Consider the following 24,553-nt stretch of genomic DNA (forward strand, 5'->3'; position numbering starts at 1 on the left):
AAACATGTCCCTTTCCTTAACACCTCAAATAACATGTCCAATAACCTCTGTCCTGATTCTATTTTTGTAACTATTTCCACTCTCATACCTCATAAGCTCTTCAGAGCAAGGATTTTTTTTTGTTTGTTTGTTTTTTTTTTTTTGTTCTGTTTATACAGCACCTGCAACCGAAAGATCTGGAGCAAAAATTTAAGATCTTTGCACTGCAGCACAGTACACACGGTAAATATGTACAGTGAATCTGTACAGTAATTTATTCATTAACAGGATAAATTTAAGGCTTCTCAGTTCTTACCAGTTCAATTTGTGCTCTGTCGCTGGACTTTTGGCCCAACGCTCTGAGTTTCTTCTTCTGGATTTGGGCGCTTCCCTGCACTAATGCCAGTACCAAGGGATGTTCTTCCTGATAATTTAAAACCAGTATTTATATCAAGAATTTATGTCAAGACTCTATTGTACTTTTATATATTCAGTTTTTTTGTTTGTTTTGTTTTTAAATTACCTGCTTGCAATAAGTGTGATTGTTGATTGTCTCCATGGGCATAGTGTAAGATACTACTTGCTCGACAGTAACCTGTTCAGATACAGTAGATATTATAACAAATAAAATCCAGAACTGCAAATCAGTGCAGTTACATTCCTTACAACAGCAAAAAAGAAGCCAATTGATTTATTTTCCTTCATCAAGAAAAATCCTGACAAACCATCCTGAATGAAAGAGTTCTTATGCAAAAAAAAAAATCCTCATGACAGCATCTAGGGCAATTAAATAAAAATTAAATAAATATGCACAGTGAAAAATATAGTATGTGCATGCATAGTTATGCACTGTATTTGTAGGAAACAGAAGAAGTTAATCTGTTTGGGCATATTAATATATTCTACGTTGCTATAAATTTTTAATATTTGTACTTCCATGTCTCCTCATCCTTTTTACTATTCTTTTATAGAAAGGATAGCAAATCCTTAACATAACTAAGCTGTAGAAAAAACACAAGTAACAAAAAGATTTAAACTTTTCTGGCTCATGTAAGCTATCCACTGGCAACCCTGACATAATGCATTATGCATCCCGCATAAGTAGTGCAAATTAGCAAAAGCAGTTGCAATGTTTCTTATTCTGTTGTGGTGTTCTGGTTACGTTCTGGATATTTAAACAAAACAGATTACAGTCTTTCACGACCAGTAAACACACAGCGTCTGTTAAGACTGCAAGGAAGAGACAGTTATGCTAAATTTGCTTGCAAATCTGACCTACTACAAACCACATCTTCAATCTCCATGTAAAGTGACAAACAATTATGGAAACAAATTAAATGAGTATCCACAGAAAACTGTGGAAGTTGATTATACATGGAAAGAGTGGTAATGAAATCAGGGAAAAAGATAACATGCAAATTTTGCAATCAAATGCATAAAGTGAAATTTTGTCTTCCAGTATTGTGCATTTGAAGTAGCCTAGAATAATGTTCAATAATTTTGTTTAGTCACGCTTGTGATCCCCTCTTCAAAACAGAACTATTATTCTAGATGAGTATTTGAAAGATAAAAGTGACAAGACAAGCAAGTTTACTCTAAGACATAATTTTTATGTTTCAAGAACAGAAACAAGGCCAGTTCCAAGTTATAGACAGCAGCTGCCAGCAAAAATTCATCCATTTTATTTTGATGTTTTGTCTTTTTTTCCATAGTTGCAAGAACCTGGAGATCCTCTACAGACAAGCACTCCCGTAATACCTTGCTGCTGAATTCCACTTGTTCCTGCATGAGAGTCTCCCAGGGCACATGTCTGAACGCCAACTGTCTGACCATCGCCAGTTCCCAACTGAGCTCCTAGTGAGGCAGGAAAAAATAGTAAACATTCCAATTTGGGAATTTAAAAGACGCCCCTCCACATACACCCCCCTTCAAGAGGTAGGCTGAGCATGGCTTTGGGTTTGTTTTGTTTGGTCTTTTCCATTTATTTGTCAAACTACCTCAGAACAAGTCCAAAGTTCTATTGGTTTCAACTTTTCAAATTCAAACCTGCAAATTCAGATGAATGCACAGTAACCTCCTACAAAATGGTTATGTTTGATATGAAAAGTATAAGTAGGCCATGTATATACACATACATACACACACACACTAGACTAGACTTCTTTTCTTTAATGGTAAGGTCCACCTTCTGCTGCAATCTGCTTTTAAATTTGACCAAAGCCTCAGTAGAACATAGAAACAGTAAATTTTCAGTTCTGTCTTAACCTTTAAGAAGGAGGAGTCTACAGTATACATAGTATTCAAGATGATGATGCATCACAGATTTATACAAATTTAAAAACATCATAGAATTGACTAGAATAGTTGACTTGGAAGGGACCTGCCTGATCACTTCAGGGCTAACCAAAAGTTAAATCATATTAATTTAAGGGCATTGTCCAAATGCCTCTTGAACACTGACAGGCATGGGGGCATCAACCATTTCTTCAGGAAACCTCTTCCAGTGTTTTAACACCCTCATGGTAAAGAAGTTTCATTACATATTAGACTAGATATTTGGGAAAGTGTCCAGATTTTGGCTGAGATGGAGTTAATTTTCCTCATAGTGACTGGGGTGATGCCATGGTTTGGATTTAGGAGAAAAATAATGTTGATAGCACCAATGTTTGAGTTGTTGCTGAGCAGTGCTAATAGCGAGTCAAGTATCTGTCAGCTTCTTGTGCTGCCCTGCCAGCGAGGAGGCTGAGCGTGCAACAAGAAACTGGGAGGGGACCACAGACAGGACGGCTGACCCCAAGCAGCCAAGGGACAGTCCATGCCATAGGGTGTCACACAGAGCAATAAAACTGGGGGGGCTGGCTGGCAGGGGGGCTGTCACTTGGGGACTGGCTGGGCATCAGTTGGCGGGTGGCGAGCAACTGCATTGTACATCACCTGTTCTGTATATATATACACACACACAAAATATATTTATTATTATTTTCCCTTCCTTTTCTGTCCTATTAAACTGTCTTTATCTCAACCAAAAAGTTGGGTGGGGTAGGGGTCGGGAAGGAAGGTAAGAGAATGGTTGTGTGGTGCTTAGCTGCCTGCTGGGTTACACCACCACAAAGTCACAATTTCGTTTTTGTTTTTTTTTTTTTTCCTTAGTAACCTGTTAATCTTTGTATGCTACATTAAGAATATTAATAGCATAAAAACTTTCATCAACTTTCATCAAAACCATTTGATAAATTCTGTATTATGTTCTTACAGACACTGTCCTGTTATACTGTTGTTGGTGCTATGGTAGATTCCAGTAAGCAATCTAATGCTGACAGAAGAAAACTTACAGATTAACAGTTCTGATTTGAAAATTCAAAAATCACTACTTATTACAAATATCAGGATGTTTAGATTTCTAAAAGATCACATTCTAATGCTTTTGAAATCAAACTGTTTGATACACGTTAATAGATGATTTTGGGGGAATAAAAACAGTGCAAATTTTTATTCTATGTCTAAGATTAAAAAAAGATCTGAAGATGTCTTCACATAAATACTACCAAACTGTGAAGAAAGCTGAAAACGTTTAAGTGATTTACACTGAAACCTGTCTTGCGAAAACAGCTCTCCTTATACACAATGCCAAAGGCTTTGTAAAAGACATTTGGGCAGTTCAGTTCCAGTACTTCTACATATGAAAAAAGAATTTGACTGACCTCCTGTACTACCACACCCAGAAACGCTTTCTCCTGGTGAAAAGCCCATTAGCCCACCATTTCCATTTCCATTTGGATTAGAAGGCACTGTTGCAAGAAGACCTAAGCAATGAAATAAAAGAAAGACATAAAACAAAAAAAAGATTAAATATAGCATGCTTTGTTCCTCATGAGGGCTAATTCTCCACCCTCACCCTGAGCAGTTTACCTCTATATAATAGGAGAACATCTCTCCACCTCCCCTATTGCTGGAATCTTGCCAAGTAATTTTAGTTCACAATTACTTAGTGGGCATTTTCCACATAATATTCTATATAATTTTTCCAATATGCATTAGTTACAAGTATTCACCACGTTGCACTGGACTGCAATGCATCCTGATTCAATATCCATTATTATCAGAACAGACTGCTTATACCTTTCTGAACAATGTAAATGCATGTGGTTTGCTTCTCAGAGCAAAGGGGATGGTTTTTGCTAACTAGGAAGAATGCTATCAGAGCTTGCATCAGCATCTATTTGAGCAACAGCACTTGCACGTATATGCTATGATTGAAGTTATGAACCATATGCATTTTCTAATCATTGTTATTAAAACTTCGCTGTACAGAAGTATCACAACACTCACACAACCCAGTTTAACCAAAAACTTCCATAAGCCTAAATAAAAAATTTTCTGGAAAAGATTTGGAAACAGACAGTCCAATCAAGCCCTTTTTACCCTTCTTGGTTACATCTAATATTTTCATATACTTGTATATAAAACCCTGGTCACAACACTGAACTCACACCTAACTAACCATGACTATGGGATAAAGTTATTAATTGCTAGAAGGAGAGAAGTTTTCAAATAAATAAAGCCAATAGCCATACCCAGTCCTCTGTATCGGGAAAGCTGCTGGTAAATTTGTTTCATCCTCTCAATATTCAGACGGCTTGCTTCGGCATGATTTACCATTGGTTTGGGATAATTAACTCCTATAATACATTTTGCAGCCTTCTGGATGCTCTCTGGGGCATTCCAAGGATCATAGATGTATTTTGCAGGGAAACCTCTAAGTACAGGCAAGTAACGTCTTTAAAAAAAGAAAGAACAACATTTTAAATATCAAGCTATTTAAGCAATTTGACAGTTTAAGCAACATCTACGAATTACTGTAACCTCTGGACTGTGAATTACCTGATGTAATCTCCATTTGGGTCAGTTCTTCTGCCAAAACCCACTGGACAGTAGCAGTGAAAAAACTGCTGAAAGAAGGAACTACAGGATAACCACATCCAGCTCCCAGCATTCACACTCCAATCTGCATCAAGTAAGAGCTCTTCAAAGACCTTGAGAAATCAGAGCAACAAGTTAGTGTGAACATAGCACATCTCTGGAACACCTACTTTTTCAGGAGCTGTTCAGAGTCTTGGATTTCAGCAGAGTAAATCCAGGTCTTCCACATGGCAACACTCTTTCTAAACTGGCACATTCACAGACTGCTGAGTACACAAGTACAAACACTTACCTAAGTGCCAAAGTCAAGAACAGAAGTGATAGCCCATTTTGGCTTTTAACCTGTAAAAAAACCTTGTAGACATCTCAGAAAGGTAAGACCAAGAAGTTGCACCTTTTTGCTTAAACACATCCTTAAAAAATAAATCCTCAAAGTATGACAGGAGTTTGATTACTTGTAAGTGTATTTGTTGCTTTTGGAAGAGCTTCCGCTTCACATTGCAACTTCCTCAAGCTTTGCTAACTTCCACAAAGCAGGAAACACACAAGGCACATTTCTAACTCTGTCAGTCTAAACACCTCAACTTGTGCAGCAGCTTTCACTAGTCAAGGAGACCTAAGAGTAGAAATCAAGAGTTTCAGGATAGTAAAAATATTCAAAAGCTGTGATCTTGAAGGCCACTAGTTAATCTAGTAAGTCATGGTTTTGAGGATACACCTTTGAATTCTTGGAGATGTTTACATTAAAAGTAACAAATGAGGAAGCTGATTTAAATCTGGAACTCAACAGTTTCAAAGCATTCAAGTTTCTAGCACTGATTGTTTTGTATTTGTATTGCTTGTTTTATTACTTGTTAACAGAGACGAGCCTAGCGTGCATAACAAGAAGCTTCTTTGCTCACTAGTCATACCACTAACAATACAGGCTAACAAGAAAGAAAGAAGCCTTATTCTTTGAAGGAGAACTTGTGAGTACTTTTTATAAAAACAGCGCACTGAGTAGTTTTCAAAACAGATACTTAATACCTATTTTTCAAGTTCTGATTTTCCTTTCAAACTTATTTCCTTTCAAACATTGTCTTCAAAAGTTCCAAAGAACCATCATTTTTCTTTACCCTAAGACTCTGAAACTTAGTATGTTACTATTGCCACCCAACCTGAGCTAGTATTTTTTCCAAAATAGTCTCAATAAGGCAATACTGTTGAACAAGGATTTCCCTCTCCAAATATTCATGACAGCTTTCATACTACAGTATACACCGAATAAATATTACAAAACTAACATTGCCTACATATCTGCAGCTACTAGAGAGAAAAACCCTATGTTTCGAAACAATTTTTTTTTTTTTTTTTTAAAGTAAGCAACCTGTAACATAAGATCTTTAGCTGAACGCTAAATGTTAGCGCACAACTATTCCACTAGATGCTGCCATGTAACAAGACTTCGGAAATAACATTTCCTCGGAAAGACAGATTAACTTTTGCTAGCTAGGGACATGCTAACTAAACATCCTTCCACCGCACAAGTCTACCCCCCATACCTCTGCATTATTTCAAGAGTAAGAAAAAGTTGGCACTCATCTGTAATACAGTTTCTTCATTTGGCTGAATTACCTATGCATGTTTATCTTCAATGTCTGTATCTATGAACTGCAAAGGAAAATTTCTAAGACAGCTTACGTTGTTGTGTAACCGAGACTTATTTATTTATTTTAAACGGAACATGTTTACTTGCAGCTGATCTGTTGAGCAAGGTGAAATTTCATAAGATTATATACATACATAAATGTGAAGTTAAAATCCTGAGAGCAATTAAATTATTTTTTTAAACTTCAGAAATAAAGAACTATTTTGTATTGATTATTAGCATTTAGTAAAACAAATGCCATCCTTCTAAAAAAAAGTAAAACTGATTCAAATGCTAAGATGAAATTACTCCATTCTTTTCTTCAGAAGACTGACATTTGCACTTTGAACTTCAACATCTCCTGGACACTTACATGGCAATTAATTGCACTGAAACTACAGCTAAATCACTTGCCTATACTTACACTTCTAACATTAGCAGGGAAGCAAACAAGATGTGAACAGAAACTGCACATACAATACAACTGGAAAGATGTTCCAGTTACAGGAGTAAACCATACTTACTTGTAAAGACTTAGGAAGAAATCTCAAATTTAAAAGAATTGCAGACCTATTCTGACTGCACTAAACCTTCCAATATAAGGGTGTACTCAGTAGGCAAAAACTTCTTTACCACTGGTTTGATCAGAACTGATTTTGTCCACAGTTTAAGGCTTCATACTCAGCTTAGTCATTTTGTGGATATCATTACTGTATAGTGTATCTGAGGCTTTAATGTTAAAATTAAAGAAAGAGAAACAATACCTTCATTCCTTCTTCCCAACTAATCCAGAGGTCACCTCGAGTCAAAAAGCATGCCACAGCATGCCGCGCTAAATGGTGAATCCAGCCTTCTTGACGAAGCTGTGTCATAATTGCATCAATCCAAGGAAAACCTGTCCTGCCTTCTGCCCATTTGGCCAAAGCCTCGGGATTTTTATCCCATGGAATTTGAACACAGATAGGATTCCCCTCCATTTTATCAAACCGTGGATTGTTAGTCGCCGCTGTGTAGAAAAATTCACGCCATAACAGCTGGCCATAGAGGGAGAGGGGAGGGGAGCTGTTCTTTTTTACCTGAAGATCAGCATTAAAAGGAAAACATTTTATTAGGAGAAGGTAAGGAAAAAAAATAAATCAATAAATCTATGAATGTGTAGTTGTCCATGTAGAAACTATACCTTTTTGTACAGGTCCGTTAGCTTGAAATAAAAGAGACGACAAGACAAACAGCCAAAGCGGAGGTAGGGACTAAGCCCAGTAGGGCTTGCCAGAAGGGAATTTGCATTCATTCGTGGTCTTTCAAAGTTTGCCACCCAAGCCTTCCAAAAAAAAAAAAAAAAAAAAGCAAAACATGCCAATATCAGTTTACAGATTAGGTAGCAAAAAGCCATCATAAAGAGATAAACTATACACTGTCTATAAATGAATTCAGACACTGGACAGATGATCACATTATCTTAGATCCAAGATAAAGCAGTCAAACATTCAAGGGGTTCCTCTTGAATGAGTGGAAACTCTAGAAGACAATTCACCTCAATGCAGGAGGCATTAGCTGTCCTCCAGAACTACCTATCCCTTCTTTAAATATAAAGGAAACCAAGACAACTAACAGTACATTAGCTTTTAGAGGAATTCCCCTTCAAAGTTACAAGAACTACGTTTCAGGTAAAATAACCTCCAAAGAAAAAATAATTCAATTTTTCAGAGCACAAAACAGAATGACAGACTTTCTCCAAAATTCAAATTAAGAGACAACCTGCTATTATCTTTTAAAACTACAAAACAGCAATTTGATTTACGTTTTTATATAAAGGCCTTGAGTACAAGTTTGCTTTTGTTTTTTAAACTACTTGCCCAATTCTTTTTATGTTTCATTGCAAAGGGCAACTATGTTTTCCAGGTATGTCATATTTGCAATGATTTGAAACATACCTTTCGTTCTAAATGTCTTTCCAGTCGTGTGAGAGCTTCTGTTTCTCCCCCAGGCCATACTGCAGAAGGCAGACCATCTGTGTCAAAACCTGAAAAACAAATTAAAACAAGGAAATTCCTTGTCTGCCTCTACTGTAGGGCAATAAAATTCTAGCATATTGATACTCAGTGACATTTTATTATATCTTGAGAATAGCCTTAAGTTGGACATGTGACAAAGTACGAGTTTTGTAACAGTACGCAATCAACTCTTATCAAAGCCCATTCAACACCTCTAACTTGCAGAAAAAGGCAGTTTTTATATTCCATTATCAAGCTTAATGCTGAATTACCTTTTCTAATTCCACTTTTGTTTTGGCACAAAGAAAGCAAACTTTCTTTCATTTTCCAAATTATGTTCACATTTCCAGCTCTGCAATATGTGGGCTAAAACACAAGTTTCACTTTTTTTCATACTACTAAGAAGCAAGAATTATAATTTACAGAATGCTTGAAAACTTTTTGCATTGCATTAAAAGCAGGCATGCTATCTTCAGAATTAATACGCTTGTTTCATTGACCTGGACATAAATAACAGATTGGGATTGTGGTCAATTTGATGATAAATAAGTACTTCTGCTGCAGAAGAAAGATGAAAAGGTAAGACTTTTTCCCCCTCTTTTCTCCTTCCAAAGACTGTTCACCAAGAACATGAGATAACATGCCTGCATACAGTTTAGTGAGACCTTCCTTTCTTAAAAAGGCTTTAAAAACAAAGTCTGTTGTAAGGGAATTCAAGCAGACTAGACAGAGCTGCAAGAACACAGCCAAAATCCATCCAGATGCTTTTGTTAGAGATTTAGTAGTCATACTACATTTGTTTGCTTTTCAAGTGGGGAGTTGGTAGGAAATCAAAACATTATAGCTTGGTAATATTTCTTAGAATTTACAGAAACGAGATTTTTTAGAAGCTTCTAAAATAATTACATGCTTTATTGTGATCTTTTTTGGCATTACAAGACAAGAGCTGTAACTGTAAAGGGTCGAATCAGTGACATGAAGCGCAAGGATACCAAATACATTTAATACAAAGTGAAGTATTAAAGATTATCGGTATGTTCATGATGATTTGGTATCATCAGAATGGCTATGCTGCACTACAAGAAGCTAAGCAGTACTTAGTGTAGTTTGATTTATCTGACCTACCATTTAAATATAAAACGCTTAAGATGTACAGAGCTCATTATCCTTTTTTTTGTTCTATTTGTATGTCATAATTGGCATCAGTTTAACAATTAACTATAAACAGACCCTCTCTCATGTGGTTATTTTTAAGTATTATGCTTTCAGTGGTAGATTACATCTTTCTTGTTGCACAATGTCTAAGCAGTCTCAGAACATACCTAGCTCTTCAAGTGATGGGACACCGTATTTCTCGTCATGGTCGTCAGAAACTGGAGTAGTACATTTTTCCATTACTTCTGGGGTTATGGTCTCCACTGGCACCTCCAGTGGTTCCATTCTACTAATTAGAGTCTGGAATCTCTTGTAGGTAAGAGGCGGCTGTCCTCCATTTAATTCTATGATTCTGGAGTTTAAAAAAAAAGGAAAGAAAAAGAAAAGAGGTATGTCAGACAATGGCATATTACAAATGCATTGTAAAAATATAAAAATTTATATAATTCATATAAATTTATTGCACAAACTGTATAAAATATATACACCTACACACATGCAGAGAAGAAATATTTTTATCTACCTGTAGCATGCTATGTAGAACAACAGATACATGTGTTAATTCGAACAGTTTCAACCTTAACTTTACACCACCCTTTTTCCCTCCATCAGGGAGGCATATAAATAAAATCTTAATAACCAAATCAATTATCTGTAACTCCTGGGTTGAGGAAAGTCCCTCTGTAATGAATACAGACAGCTTGAGGCAAAGAAAAATATAGATCAACAAAGCAGATGAAAGACCACAGCTACATAGGTGGGTTGGGTGCATCTTTATAAGATTATGCTATTTGCATAAAAATGTATTTCTCTATTCTGGTATTGAAAACAGAGCAGTTTCCAAATTCTGCTTTGTCAATCTTTAAATACATCTGCAATCTTGGAAACAAGAAAACTTCAGGTGTGGGGGAAGAGGGAAAATTTTCAACTTAAAAACAGCGGAAGAATTCCCTGTCCTCTCGTATGTCGAGCTGCCTCTCATACATGTAGCTTCTAACAGATTAAAACTGGCATCTACCACAATAAATTACTCAATGTTAAGATAAGCCATGTCATACTTTTGAATAGTTTGCAGATTATGTTTCTATAATAGGGAGCTAACACTAATCCATTTAAATAGATCTCTGGAAAACTATAAACAACACATTAGGTAATGCAACACAGGGCTATCAAACAATCCCCAATTAGTTATTGGATACATAACTGAGAGGAAACAGCTCTTCAAAAATTAAGAACTTTCTGCTAACTTGTGTACAAGCAAGTGACAAAGACAGAACAATCTAAACTAACAAAATAACTAACTAAACAAAAGCAGATGCCAGTTGTGAGAAGTTAAAGGTATATGAACCACTTCACTATGAAGTCAGATAATTAACCGTTACTTTCAAAATAATGTAAATATCAAAGCTACAATTCAGTTTTCTGCATCAATTTTGGAGTTCCAAAATTCTACTCATTTGCATGGATAGACGAATAGATAAAAGAAACATAAAACTAATTTGTAGTCTTCCTAACTCTAAAGCACTCTGCACAGAAAGTAACACACAGTATCTAAACAAATACTGCATAAAAGTCACACCTTTCTTCTTTATAATACCAGAGATAATGGTAACTTACTTGTCTAGGTCATATAACGTATGAGAAATTCGAACAATGACCTCCACTCCAGCTTCACTAGCCAGCTTCTTAATTGCCGCATCTCTCTCCTTCCCAAATGGTTCAGAGTCATATTCAATTGAAAGTTTTGCAATGTTCCACTCCTGAAACACAAAATAAATATGTGGTCCTTCAGCAAGTCAGCTGCTTGATGGAGGGGAAGGGAAAGGAGAATGGGAAGGACACAATGCAATACAGCTACCCTCTGGGGATAGCTGGCAGAAGTACACAAAGGCACAAAATAGATTTAAACACCCAGACTCACAAAAATAAAGCCCAACATTTTGGCATCTGGATAGGAATCACGCACAAAAAAAGCCTCTATTGATCCACCCCATTACACTTCTATGAAAGTTTTGAAAGCTCAGCTCTAACTTTAGGATCCATATACCTTAAGAGACATAACAGAAGGGAAATTATGACACAGACTGCCTTCTGGACATTTTCCCGCAACAGTACGTTACTCTGCAGAAAAGCTTTTCACATATGCCTATCAGCTTTAACAGCAGAGCTCAAGTTTTTGGAGAGAAACGAATTCAGAGGTAACCAGATTCTTCCCAGAACAGCTTCAAGAATGAAATGGGAGTGCAGTGGAGCAGCAACTACTTCCTCCCCTCCAAAACCAGACACCACCATACATTTTCCCTTCCTGTTCCAAACCCCCATCCTCCACCAACCCGAAAGGAAAGTCTTCCAATTCTCAATTAAAGTTCAGAAATCTGTCTCTTAAAAAGAGGATGCCATGAAGTCTAACACCCTTGATGTCACAGGCCATTTAATTTTACCCACAGATGCCGATAGCAAGCCAGCAGTAACAGACGGGGGAAAAGAACTGAAGAAAGGCTTCACTAGCAACTATGGTTTGTGCAACAGCAGGAAACTGGTAAGGTGGTAATGCACAAGTGATCCTAGAAAGCCACCCTGCCAATCACAGATTCACAGATTCACAGATTTCTCTAGGTTGGAAGAGACCTCAAGATCATCGAGTCCAACCTCCGACCTAACACTAAGTACTCCACTAAACCATATCCCTAAGCTCTACATCTAAACGTCTTTTAAAGACCTCCAGGGATGGTGACTCCACCACCTCCCTGGGCAGCCCGTTCCAATGCTTAATAACCCTTTCAGTAAAGAAGTACTTCCTAACATCCAACCTAAAACTCCCCTGTCGCAACTTTAGCCCATTCCCCCTCGTCCTGTCACTAGGCACGTGGGAGAATAGACCAACCCCCACCTCTCTACAGCCTCCTTTCAGGTAACTGTAGAGAGCGATGAGGTCGCCCCTGAGCCTCCTCTTCTCCAGGCTGAACAAGCCCAGCTCCCTCAGCCGCTCCTCGTAAGACTTGTTCTCCAGACCCCTCACCAGCTTGGTCGCCCTTCTCTGGACTCGCTCGAGCACGTCCATGTCCTTCCTGTAGCGAGGGGCCCAGAACTGAACACAGTACTCGAGGTGCGGCCTCACCAGAGCCGAGTACAGGGGCACAATCACTTCCCTCGACCTGCTGGCCACACTGCTTCTTATACAGGCCAGGATGCCGTTGGCCTTCTTGGCCACCTGAGCACACTGCTGGCTCATATTCAGCCGACTATCCACCAATACTCCCAGGTCCTTCTCGGCCAGGCAGCTTTCCAGCCACTCATCTCCCAGCCTGTAGCTCTGCTTGGGGTTGTTGCAGCCCAGGTGCAGGACCCGGCACTTGGCCTTGTTGAACTTCATGCAGTTGACCTCAGCCCATCGCTCCAGCCTATCCAGATCCTCCTGCAGAGCCTTCCTGCCCTCGAGCAGATCGACACACGCACTTAGCTTGGTGTCGTCTGCAAACTTACTGAGGGTGCACTGGACGCCCTCATCCAGATCATCAATAAAGATATTAAAGAGGACCGGCCCCAGTACCGAGCCCTGGGGGACTCCACTAGTGACCGGCCTCCAACCAGATTTGACTCCATTCACCACAACTCTCTGGGCCCGGCCATCCAGCCAGTTTCTAACCCAGCGAAGCGTACGCCAGTCCAAGCCCCGAGCAGCCAGTTTCTCGAGGAGAATGTTGTGGGGAACGGTGTCAAAAGCCTTACTGAGGTCAAGGTAGACCACGTCCACAGCCTTTCCCTCATCCACCAAGCGCGTCACTCGGTCATAGAAGGAGATCAGGTTCGTCAAGCAGGACCTGCCTTTCATAAACCCATGCTGACTGGGCCTGATCGCCTGCTTGCCCTGCAAGTGCCGCGTGATGACCCTCAAGATAATCTGCTCCATGAGCTTCCCCGGCACTGAGGTCAAACTGACAGGCCTATAGTTCCCCGGGTCTGCCCTGCGGCCCTTCTTATAGATGGGCGTCACATTGGCTAGCCGCCAGTCAACCGGGACCTCCCCCGATAGCCAGGACTGCCGATAAATGATGGAAAGCGGCTCGGCCAGCTCCTCCGCCAGTTCTCTCAGTACCCTTGGGTGGATCCCATCCGGCCCCATCGACTTGCGCACATCCAAGCTCCGTAGCAGGTCGCCAACCATTTCCTCATGGATAGCGAAGGCCACATCCTGCTCCCCATCCCCTTCCACCAGCTCAGGGCACTGGGTGTCCGGAGAACAACCGGTATTGCCGCTAAAGACTGAGGCAAAGGCGGCATTAAGCACCTCAGCCTTTTCCTCATCCTTAGTAACTAGGTTTCCCCTCGCATCCAGTAAAGGATGGAGATTCTCCCTAGTCCTCCGTTTCGCGTTGATGTATTTGTAAAAGGATTTTTTGTTGTCTTTAACGGCAGTAGCCAGGTTGAGCTCCAGATGAGCTTTGGCCTTTCTAATTTTCTCCCTGCACAGCCTCGCTACATCCTTGTAGTCCTCCTCAGTGGCCCGCCCTTTTTTCCAAAGATTATAAACCCTCTTTTTTCTGCTAAGCTCCAGCCGCAACTCTCTGTTGAGCCAGGCCGGTCTTCTTCCACGCCGGCTCATCTTTGGGCACGTGGGGACGGACCGCTCCTGTGCCATCACGATTTCCTTCTTGAGGAGCGCCCAGCCTTCCTGGACTCCTCTGCCCTTCAGAACCGCCTCCCAAGGGACTCGGCCAACCAGCGTCCTGAGCAGCTCAAAGTCAGCCCTCCGGAAGTCCAAGACAGCAGTTTTACTGGTCCCCTTCCTGGCCTCGCCAAGAATAGAGAACTCTACCATTTCGTGGTCACTCTGCCCCAGACAGCTTCCGACCACCACATCTCCCACCAGTCCTTCTCTGTTTGTGAAGAGAAGGTCTAGCGGGGCACCACCCCTGGTAGGTTCACTGACCAGCTGCGTCAGGAAGCTATCTCCCACGCTCTCCAGAAACCTCCTAGACTGCTTTCTCTGTGCCGTGTTGTGTTTCCAGGATATGTCCGGGAAGTTGAAGTCCCCCACGAGGACAAGCGCCGACGATTTTGCAACTTCTGTCAGTTGCCTATAAAACTCCTCATCCGTCTCCTCATCCTGGTTCGGCGGTCTATAACAGACCCCCACCAGGATGCTAGCCTTGCCGGCCTTCCCACGGATCCTAACCCACAGGGATTCAACCTTATCATTCCCAGCCTGGAGTTCCACAACATCAAAAGATTCTCTAATGTAGAGAGCCACGCCACCACCCCTTCTGTGCTGCCTGTCCCTCCTGAAGAGCCGATAGCCAGGCATTGCAGCACTCCAGTCGTGGGAGCGGTCCCACCACGTCTCCGTGATGGCAACCAAGTCGTAGCCTGCCTGCTGCACGATGGCTTCCAGCTCCTCCTGTTTGTTACCCATGCTGCGTGCATTAGTGTAGATGCACTTCAGCTGGGCCATCGCCTTCTTCCCCGGCCTAGCCATTGTTTCCCCCGGCACAGCTCCAACAAGCCTTGTTTGAGCCCCGTCCCCCTTCTTACCTAGTTTAAAGCTCTCTCTATGAGCCCCGCCAGCTCCTGGCCTAGGATCCGTTTTCCCCTTGGAGATAGAGACCCATCTGGGGCCATCAGGCCGGGTGCCGAGTAAAGCTCCCCATGGTGAAAAAACCCAAAATTTCTATGCTGGCACCAGCCTCTGAGCCACCTATTAACCACATGAGCTTTCCGTGTCCTCTCCGTGCCTCTCCCTTCCCCCGTAGGGATAGACGAAAACACCACCTGCACTCCCGCTCCCTCCACCAATCGTCCCAGCCCCCTATAGTCCTGTTTGTTCAAACTCAGAGAAACACTTTTCAAATCCCAGATCTCTTAAGCAGATGATTTAAACCTACCAACCAGACTATTTCAGACAACTGGATTTACACCAAAGAGACAAGGGTACTCAACGCTGCTCGCCCAGGGTGCTGCTTCACTTCTGGACCCCCTCTCTCTCCTAGATGAGGCCCAGGTACAATTCTGGTGGTCTATCCGACCACCCTTGGGAGTGCTTGGCTCCTTCCACCCCAAAGCCTGCCAACAATGACCCAGCAGGCCCTGAACCCTTCAGCAGCCTCCCACACCTTTATGCAACATCCATTTTTCCTTTTGTTGTGTAAAACCACTATCCAACCATTTGCAGCATTTTTTCCCTAATTTTCTTTCTTTCTTCTGGCACATTGAAAAGGAAGCCATGAAAATTGTGTCCAAGGAGCAGAGCCACATGACACAAGGAGCCAAGGAACTTTGACACAAGCGTGATGTGATGTGATCACACCCAGATCACATTAGCATGCGCCAGGCACTTAGACCAAGGACACAAGTCACTGTGCGCGTACTGCTCTGCGTGATGGATGCTTTTAGCAACACTGATGCATTTAAAGAATTAGAGATTGACCCAATTCTGTTTTCTTCATCAAGCCAGTCCCAAAGCACCAAAGGTACAAAACAGGCTAGGACAAACTGAAGAGAATAATGCAAGAACCAACTAAAATTTGACTGGTTCAAATTAACCAACAGGTACGAAGCGGGTGTCTGCTACTAATGGAATTTGCATCTCTGCAGTCAGATGGAACCACCTTTCTCGAGTTACTTTAACAAAACAAATCTAAAATAATTTTGCAAAGACCTGTAAAATTCACTGGTAAAAATATTGTCTCAGCACTTCTCCAGAAGATGACAAGCTACTGCTGCTATCAGCAGCACTATTAGCTAGTACTGCTGAAAACAGATGACACTGAATTCAGGGATATAAAGGGGTGAAAAGCTCCACTAAGGGTCTCTAAGTGGGTGGGAAAGACAAAAGCAAACAATTATTTATCTCTATGAAAAGTCCTAGGAGTCCTTAAAGTCTTTCGCAAAGATAAAATTAGATCAGTGCTCTGTCTTTTGAAGGAATTGTTCTTCAGCCTGTGAAGAGGAGAGGATCTATCAAGAAACAACTGTGAAATACTCATCCCCCACCCAGAAACCAGCATCTATGCCGGGAATTCTGACACAAGGTTTAACAGAAGTTCCACTATGTCCTACCATTATTTGCTTGAAGTTATCCTCTTTCAGGCAAAAAAACATCTGTATGTGTTCTTTGCACAATGAGGAAACTTACATACAATAAAGACAATTCTTGGCAATTTGAGGAACCAGAAGACAAACAGACATGAACATTCTTTGAATACTATTTGTCTGACAAGTTATTCTCATTTCCTTCTCAGAAGTTAAATAATGTTCTGAAAATGCAGCACTCTGATGCTGTTAAGCATAGAAAAACCAGCCTGGTAAAAAGACTTAAAACAGCCGTTGTCAAAGTGGCCACTGAAGAATGTAAACTTCTCATCGGTGTCTCAAACCTAGAAGCTACACACAAAGCATCAAGATCTTTGTCCTTAATAAATGGGATCAAAATTTAGTAGGAAGATATCAACCACCTCGAATACTCAGGTGCTGCTGCAAGCAGCAACTAACATCCCAATGCTCCTGCAGGAAGCACTGAGTGGAAACCAAGCACAAACCAGCTAGAGTATCAATCAGTTAGCACAATTAAAGGATGAGAGTGAAGACCAAATTTTTTTTTTTTTTTTTTTTTAATATTAATAGCTTGGTGTTGCAGACTTGAGAATTAAACTTACCAAGTAGACAGTCTCTTTGGAAAAAAACAGATTATTTGCTCATCTCCATCACCTCAACTCAGTCATTCCATAAAACTTTGAAAATCAATTTGCAAAATGTTCATTTTTACTACCCTATATTTACTACCCTAACTATTGTTATCTTAGGTACACTATTATCCAGGTAAGATGAATTAATATCAGTAGCAATCCCTCAGTTTTAATTTGTTCAATAAGACTCTTTCCTGCAAAAGCCTAACACTTCTTTAATTATAAATTGCTTTTTGATATTATTAAATAGCCTGTGAAGAACAGGCATCTGACCAAATTAAAGTTGAGAATTTTCAGTTTTAAGTTCAACTTCACCATTCTCTACAGCAAGAACAACTGCAAGTTACCACGTATACACTACTTCAGAATAATACTCGGCCAAATACATAGAAACTAGGCAAGAATAATACTTAAAAATTGAACAGACAACCCTGCTTTTTTTTTTTTTTTTTAAAACCAAACTTATTACCACCAAAAAAACTTATTGAACCACTTTTAGTTGCCAAGAAATAACCACACCAGAGAATTGGCCTAAATAAAGGACAGCTCTTACAGGTCAGGCTTTGAAGCAGTATTCACGTGCATAGAATCATGTTTCTTATTTTAAAGGAAACTTGGAAAGGAAAACTTAGTAATAGATAGCACTTATAGTTAGGAGACCGTTAGAAATTCTATTTCTGGAGAGAAAAAGAATAACTGTAAAGTCTAAGAGGAACCCGGTTGAATAGGTGGTATGCACATTAGAAGGGAGGCAAAATCCAAATATTAATAAAAAGAAACCTGTAAGAGAAATCGCAGGAGTATGTTAAGTATTTGCATAGATAGCAACTTGCATTGAGGTACGCTCATACAAGAAATACTCCTAGCTGAAACGAGTTTGGCAGTTATATTTATAGACAAACCAACTGCAAGGTGAAAAAACCCTCTATGTTAATTGTATGCCTTTCTAGCATTTACCTTAAAAAGTCTGGGGAAAACATCTGCTGGCTGTCCACGAATAACAAACAAGCGTGAATTCAGTTTCCGTAGATTGGCATCGAGATCCTCAAGACACTGAAGCAGAAACCTGGAAAGAAGTGTAAAGAAACATTTACTTTCTGAGGTAGACCAGACAATTTTACAACAGAAGAAGGGAACTACGAGGAACAACCCAACAAAGATAATCAGATCTTCACTATTTAGTGCAGATTTTGGTCATGCATGCATGCACGTTCACATCCTAATTACACTTAGCTTACAGTAGCTCAATAGCTTATAATATATTCAATGGCACATGATTCAAAAAAAAAAAAAACCTCATTTAAGTTTTTACCTCAACAGTATTCAGTTTTGGAATAGACTAAAACATACTCAAGCCTTAACCAAAGCAAGAAGTGTCTTTTCACCCTAAAAAAAAAAGAAGCACACCACAGCAAAAAAGCAGACAATCAGCTGTTGGCATACTGCTACGAAACTTAATCCAAGGCCCCCTTACAACACAGCAGCCCAAACTGCTTCTAAAAACAGCATTACCAGAGGACTAGATGGTCATGACTAACCCTTTAGCCTTCGTTTCTAAAAATAGCCCCCTTTGTAACGAGGAGTGCCACACGCATTGGCTATAACTTCACCGGAATTTTTAACGAGCAAACCAGCAAACAGAAGAGGAACAGGGAGGGAATGGGGTGCTGCAAATCTGCAAGTGCTCAAGGGGAACAGGCCGTTGCAGAAGGGATGTTGAGACAGGTTCATGTGCACAAAGAATTATTGGTGGGGTCAGTAACTAAAGGTAACGGTGGGTGCAGGTTGTTTTGGGGAAGACCAAAAAAAGCAGGGGGAAGGAGAAGAAAAAGGAGAACTCCACCTGGGAAGAGAGATGATGTGGGTGCCCAGATGAGTGTCCTTACCCCAGACTCCTTGCTAGCATAGCAGGTGGTTCACCCATATTTTTTCTACAGTAAAAGCAAAGTTTTCATCAGGAGCTGCTCAAACTCTCTGCTGGGTGTTACTGCTTGTAATGTTGGTGTTCTCCAAAGCCTGAGCTGACTGGAGCAGCCACTAAGCTCTGTGCACCCATGCCATGGGGTTCCCCACCCACCACCATCCAAACACAACACCCAAGAAAGGGAAGGAAAGGCTCCTGCACCAGGGGGCACCACCCCTACTGAACCTGCCCTAGCAATGCTACAGACTGGGATGAAACCAAAACACCTAATTCTCTCACTGTGCTACATTTGGGTTGAAACAATGGCAGGGTAGTGAGACCATGAAGTAAGCTACGCTGTGTCTAAAAAGGAACTTCTGTATACCCAGTCAGGAACCATGCAGTAGTCATTTCAGCACTACAATCTAGCCTAGGGTCACATCTGCTTCTATTAAAGAGAATTTCGGCCCTAAGTTCATAGGCCAGTCACTTCCAGGTCGACTTTGGAAAGCACAGCTTCATTTATTTATTTTAAACCTGGAATTACAGTCCTTCTCATTACTCTCACCCACCTCCATCTTGCTCCCAAGGAACACGTGTGTTCAAAAAAACTTCACAAATCACTCTCTATAAAGACAAACTGCAATAGCATCCCAGATGACTTTGGAATAATACAGGAAAGATTTGGTTTTATTTTAAACTTCAAATTACAGAATAAAGGGAAAAGGTATTCAGAGAAACTGCTCATATGAAATGCTCATAACTATTTCAAAGCAAAAACTGGCCTCTCAGGAAATTACTAGCTTTTCCCTATCTGCATCTCAGTTCCCTTGATTTTCTCAAGGTTTTCTTCCTAACTGATGACAGCATACAACTTCTAGTCTGGACCTGGCACCAAATCCTATTCAAGAAGATTACATGCGCTGACCCAGTCTTCAATTCACATCCAAAGTCCCTAAACTTGCCCTTAATACTGGTTAATCTCTATTTTGTTGGTTTCCTATACCTCCTGTTACCTCTCAACTACCTCTTACCACACTGCTGCATTTCCATCTCCATAAAACTCTTACATGTATTTAAAAAAACAATGGTCTAGACTCGAATTGTTAAATATATGGAGGCAGAGAGTGGGAGAGCTGATGGGGGCGTAGGGACGAGCTTCACAAAACCAACCATCTCCCCCTGGCCAAACAAAAACAGAGCAAAACCCAGCCAAATCCCAGCTTGGGCAATGACTGTCACTGAAAGCACATTGTTCAGAGATAAAAACCAAATTAAACCCTAGCAACCCTGTGGCATTTGCAGCAACAACAATGCAAAAGAACACTGCTTTTGAATTTCAGACCATGGATCCAGCTTACAACAAGTGATTACTCAGAATAAACCTGCCATTTATTAAGCCCATTTGAACCTTTCAGCTGGACCAGATGTGCTTAACAAGAAGTGCTGCAAATAATGGAACTCCTCAATTTCATTTTCACCAACTGGATTTGTGCAGTACCACATCTAAAGGCATTTTCTCATTAAAATGAGAACAAAATTTGTCCCCAGAAAATCCTTCATACAGATTTGCCTTGCTCAGCTAGAAATGAGCCTTCTTACACCACCACTTCTGGATACGACCACCACCAAGACATTCAGCTGAATCAACAGCTTGCCATAACCAAAGCGTGCACCTCTTCTTTCTCATGAGGACCTCTAAAACTTGCAGCACAGCAACTCGGTCAGATGCATGCTAATTACCAGCTAGTTTTAGCTATATCCAGACAAATTACATTGAACTTGAGGAAATTCTACCTTTCAGAATTCCTGCATTCATCTAACATGTTTAACGTGTGCCTTTGTGAAAGGAAGTTTTTAATCCTACTAACTCCCTGGGACAACTTCTGAATGCAGGACTTTCTCTCGTTTTGGCCTGGCATTATAATGCCTATCCTATCAAGTTAATGAGCCATCTGCAACATACAAATATATGTCAGGGGACGAGTAGTAAGGCATCCACAACATGCACACACACTAAGCAAACTGATAGAAAAAGGATAAAATAGTAATTCTCAGAGTTCAACGCCCTGTCACAGTGAATTATTATGTAATCCAGAAGAGAAGAGTGTTATAAAACTGGCTTTCCGAAGTTTCCCTTTGACTGCTAACACATGATTTGGAGCGAGAATAGCTCTGAAGGAGCAGCTCCGTGCAGGGGTGCTTACTGCCGAACAGAACACGCAGACATTTTCCCCACTTGCAGGCAACAAAACATAATTAGGAGCTGCCGTGTCTGGGCTGAAGTTCTGAATTTTTTGAGCTTTCTCACCAAAGCCATCAAAACCATGTACTCTCCTCAACTTAACACACTTGAAAATTAGTCTGTGAACTGACCCTGAACAGGAACCCCCATCTCATTAAAAGTATTCTCTCTTCAGTATATGAACTCTAGGAGCAAAGTTTCTTCACAGTAGCTATGAAGTAACAGCTAGGCTTGAACTCTATTATACTTTTTCCCCAAAGTGCGGCAATTACGAGCTATTTAAATCTCCCTTTATAGTAAGGGGTCATGTTTCTGAGTCTGCAATTTAAAACAACTTTCTTCTCTCAACCTAATTCAAAATGAGAAAGCTCTTTCTTCTTCACCTTGAATAAATACAAAAGTGCAGAACGTGGCTTCATTAAAAAGGCACAAAAAGGATGCGTGGATTATTTTATCAGGTAAGGGCATCAGCCCAGCTGTCTGCATCTGGTCTTCAGACTCCCTTGGAGAAACCAACAGAGGAAGGAAAGCTCACCATTCGTTTCACAGTAGCAAGCTGTACAAGGTACATGTGTGACAGGTGACAGAAAGAGACAAAAGACTATTATTGTAACCTAGGTAAGAAGCCAAAGTAGTTATAACCATGAGAAACATACCCATCTTTAACACCCTTCTAAAAGGGCATTGCACACATTTTCTCAGGGTTGTCTAATTATATCAAGGATATTTAAAAGTTTCACAAACACTTCTGAAGAGTGTATTCCTTACAAGACTCTTACATAAAATCTTAGCTACAAGAAAACCTCACAAACTTCCCAGCTGCCAACCGCATGAAGGCTGATGGGGGTCTGACGGCTGCACTAAACCTCTGCATCAGAAGAGGGACTGACAGAAGCTGGTTCACATGATATGGACTGTAATTTTAACAGATTATAATAAAACAGATTGTAGGAAGTCAGTAGCAGTCTGTTAAAGCGGTAGCATTTTTCTTTAGGAGGACACTTGCAGGAGGGACAGTTTTAGACATGCTTTTTAAGGCCAGTTTTATCTTTTGGGGGGTTATTTTTAGGAACGATAAAAACCCAGAAATTATTAACCCCATAGAAACCATCCTCACCAGTATGAAGTAAGAAGAATTACTGGGAATTGAGGGGACTTGAAACACAGTGACTTCACTTTCAGGCATCATTCACATCCAAGAACAGTGGTATTAAACCATTAGGAATTGAGAAACTTCATTTTCAGATTTTCCCTGAACTAATTCAGATTCAGGAATTTAACTTAGACAAGGTAGGAATTTTAGACTTCACAACCACAACACAAGAAAGGAATTGTTAGGCTTCCTCATTCTATGGAAGAAGTTACAAAAAAAGTCGAGTGAAAAAGGACAGTGCTAAAACTCGTTTCATTCCTAAATATTTTACCTATGACTGCTCGAATTTCAGCAATCCGAACTTCTGTTTAACCAGTCTTTTAAAATGTCTTCTACCTAACCACTAGTCCTCAAGCCAAGCCCTTAACCTCAATCTCTCCAACAAAGAGAAGCACTGTCAAACAAGAGACTCGCAGCATTACGGATATTTGATCACCACCCAGACTTTGTCTTTCCGAATTACCTTAAGCAGCCTAATGGCTGCTGGATTTATTTTCCTATTCCATTTTTTTCAACTTTGCTATCAGATACTCCTTTGTCTTTCACAGTTAGTAAAGGACTAGAATAAATAAAAAAAATTAAACAGTGTACATCAGATTTTTGTATTTGAATGAGTATAGTTCAGAGCATTAGACACTGATCTCATTAATATATCATGGAACATTTATCTTTATTCATGGGAAGAGCACGACTGAGCCTCTCTTTCACACATATCTTCTATTTTGTCCCAAGTTCAGTCAGGACGTTATGAAAGTCCAATATCACTTAGGTAAACATATTCCTCATAAGCTGCTACAGGAATCGGAAGGAAGGTTTCATCTAATACTGAAACCGTGTAAGACACTGAGAAGTACCTCAAATTTGATATATTTAGTATTTTATCAATGTATTTTCCTGTTTGCCACCAGCCAATGCGTCTTAGACAGCGCAAGCAGTGTATTCTTATGAAACCATAAGAAGATTAAGCTCAGACAGGATTTAAGTGTTATGTACACTCCACAGCATCCTTTGGCAGCAGGCCATGGCAGTATTTTCCTATTACCAAATCAAGGTCACATAGAGGCATGCCTGATTACATTACGGTGTTTCAGTGAATGCCGCACACAACTTCCATTTCCCCAAAAGTTATACAATACTACGTTTGATAGCAAGCTTATACCCAAGAGCAGGAAAAAGTTCACATTATTCAACAATAGGTCCAGAAGTGAGCTGCCTGTGGGATCTAACAAGTCTCCTGCAGTCCTCTGCAGCCACTGGAGGAAGAAAGGCTCCTTCAGAGTGCAGTCCGGGACTTCGGCATCTTTCGTAACTCACTACGAGCTGATCCGTGCACAAACAAACCAAGAAGTGCGTCGCTTGGCTTTTTTCCTCCGCCATTTACAACTCTTATCTTTAAACCAAAGCAAAGCTGTGATAGAAGACAACCAAATGCACCCAAGTCCAAGTACATCTGAAATATTCATAATTTCTGAGAAAGCTGAGAAAGAGGATCTTAAAAAAACCAACATGGGACCACCACAACAAATTGAACTCTTTGGAAAAGAACGAAAGGAGGAGCTCCAAAAAATAATTGGGAGAAAGCAATGTTTAAAATTTAATCTCAGTACATCTTCAGGCTGAGTCCTTTTCAGTGGATCTTCTTTGAAGTTAAGTAGTAAAGACCTTCTTCCATATGGAGTGGGGTAAATGCCAACTTCAGCAAGCAGTACCGCTATATAAAGACACAAAAGCATTTGACTCTAACCTAGCTTACACCGGACACAATGCTAGCATTTCCTTCCATATCATTCATTCCCCATTAATTTCTTTCCAACTGAACTACCACCTCAAAGCTAGCACTCCCCAAAGGAAGGAGGAACATGGCTTTTGTCCTATACAGAAGACATTCATATTCT

The 24,553-nt window shown here is 40.4% G+C and overlaps 1 protein-coding gene across 4 annotated transcripts in view; it reads right to left on the reverse strand.

The window, feature by feature from the left end:
- The window catches only part of CRY1 (cryptochrome circadian regulator 1), a 40,682-nt gene that overhangs the window by 2,381 nt on the left and 13,748 nt on the right, over positions 1-24,553 (reverse strand). For all 4 annotated transcript variants that reach the window (XR_014579889.1, XR_014579890.1, XR_014579891.1 and 1 more), the window contains exons 2-13: positions 18,315-18,423; positions 11,293-11,435; positions 9,843-10,027; positions 8,461-8,549; positions 7,707-7,847; positions 7,291-7,602; positions 4,861-5,012; positions 4,554-4,756; positions 3,681-3,782; positions 1,738-1,833; positions 503-574; positions 296-403 (exon numbers count right to left, since the gene is read on the reverse strand). Coding sequence is in view for 1 of the 4 variants with exons in the window: in XM_083824492.1 (XP_083680618.1) it covers positions 300-403; positions 503-574; positions 1,738-1,833; positions 3,681-3,782; positions 4,554-4,756; positions 4,861-5,012; positions 7,291-7,602; positions 7,707-7,847; positions 8,461-8,549; positions 9,843-10,027; positions 11,293-11,435; positions 18,315-18,423 (1,708 nt within the window). In the remaining 3 variants the exon portion in view is untranslated. The remainder of the gene's footprint in view (positions 1-295; positions 404-502; positions 575-1,737; positions 1,834-3,680; positions 3,783-4,553; positions 4,757-4,860; positions 5,013-7,290; positions 7,603-7,706; positions 7,848-8,460; positions 8,550-9,842; positions 10,028-11,292; positions 11,436-18,314; positions 18,424-24,553) is intronic.

The sequence above is a fragment of the Anser anser genome (assembly GCF_964211835.1).
Source record: "Anser anser genome assembly, chromosome: 1".
NCBI lineage: Eukaryota > Metazoa > Chordata > Aves > Anseriformes > Anatidae > Anser > Anser anser.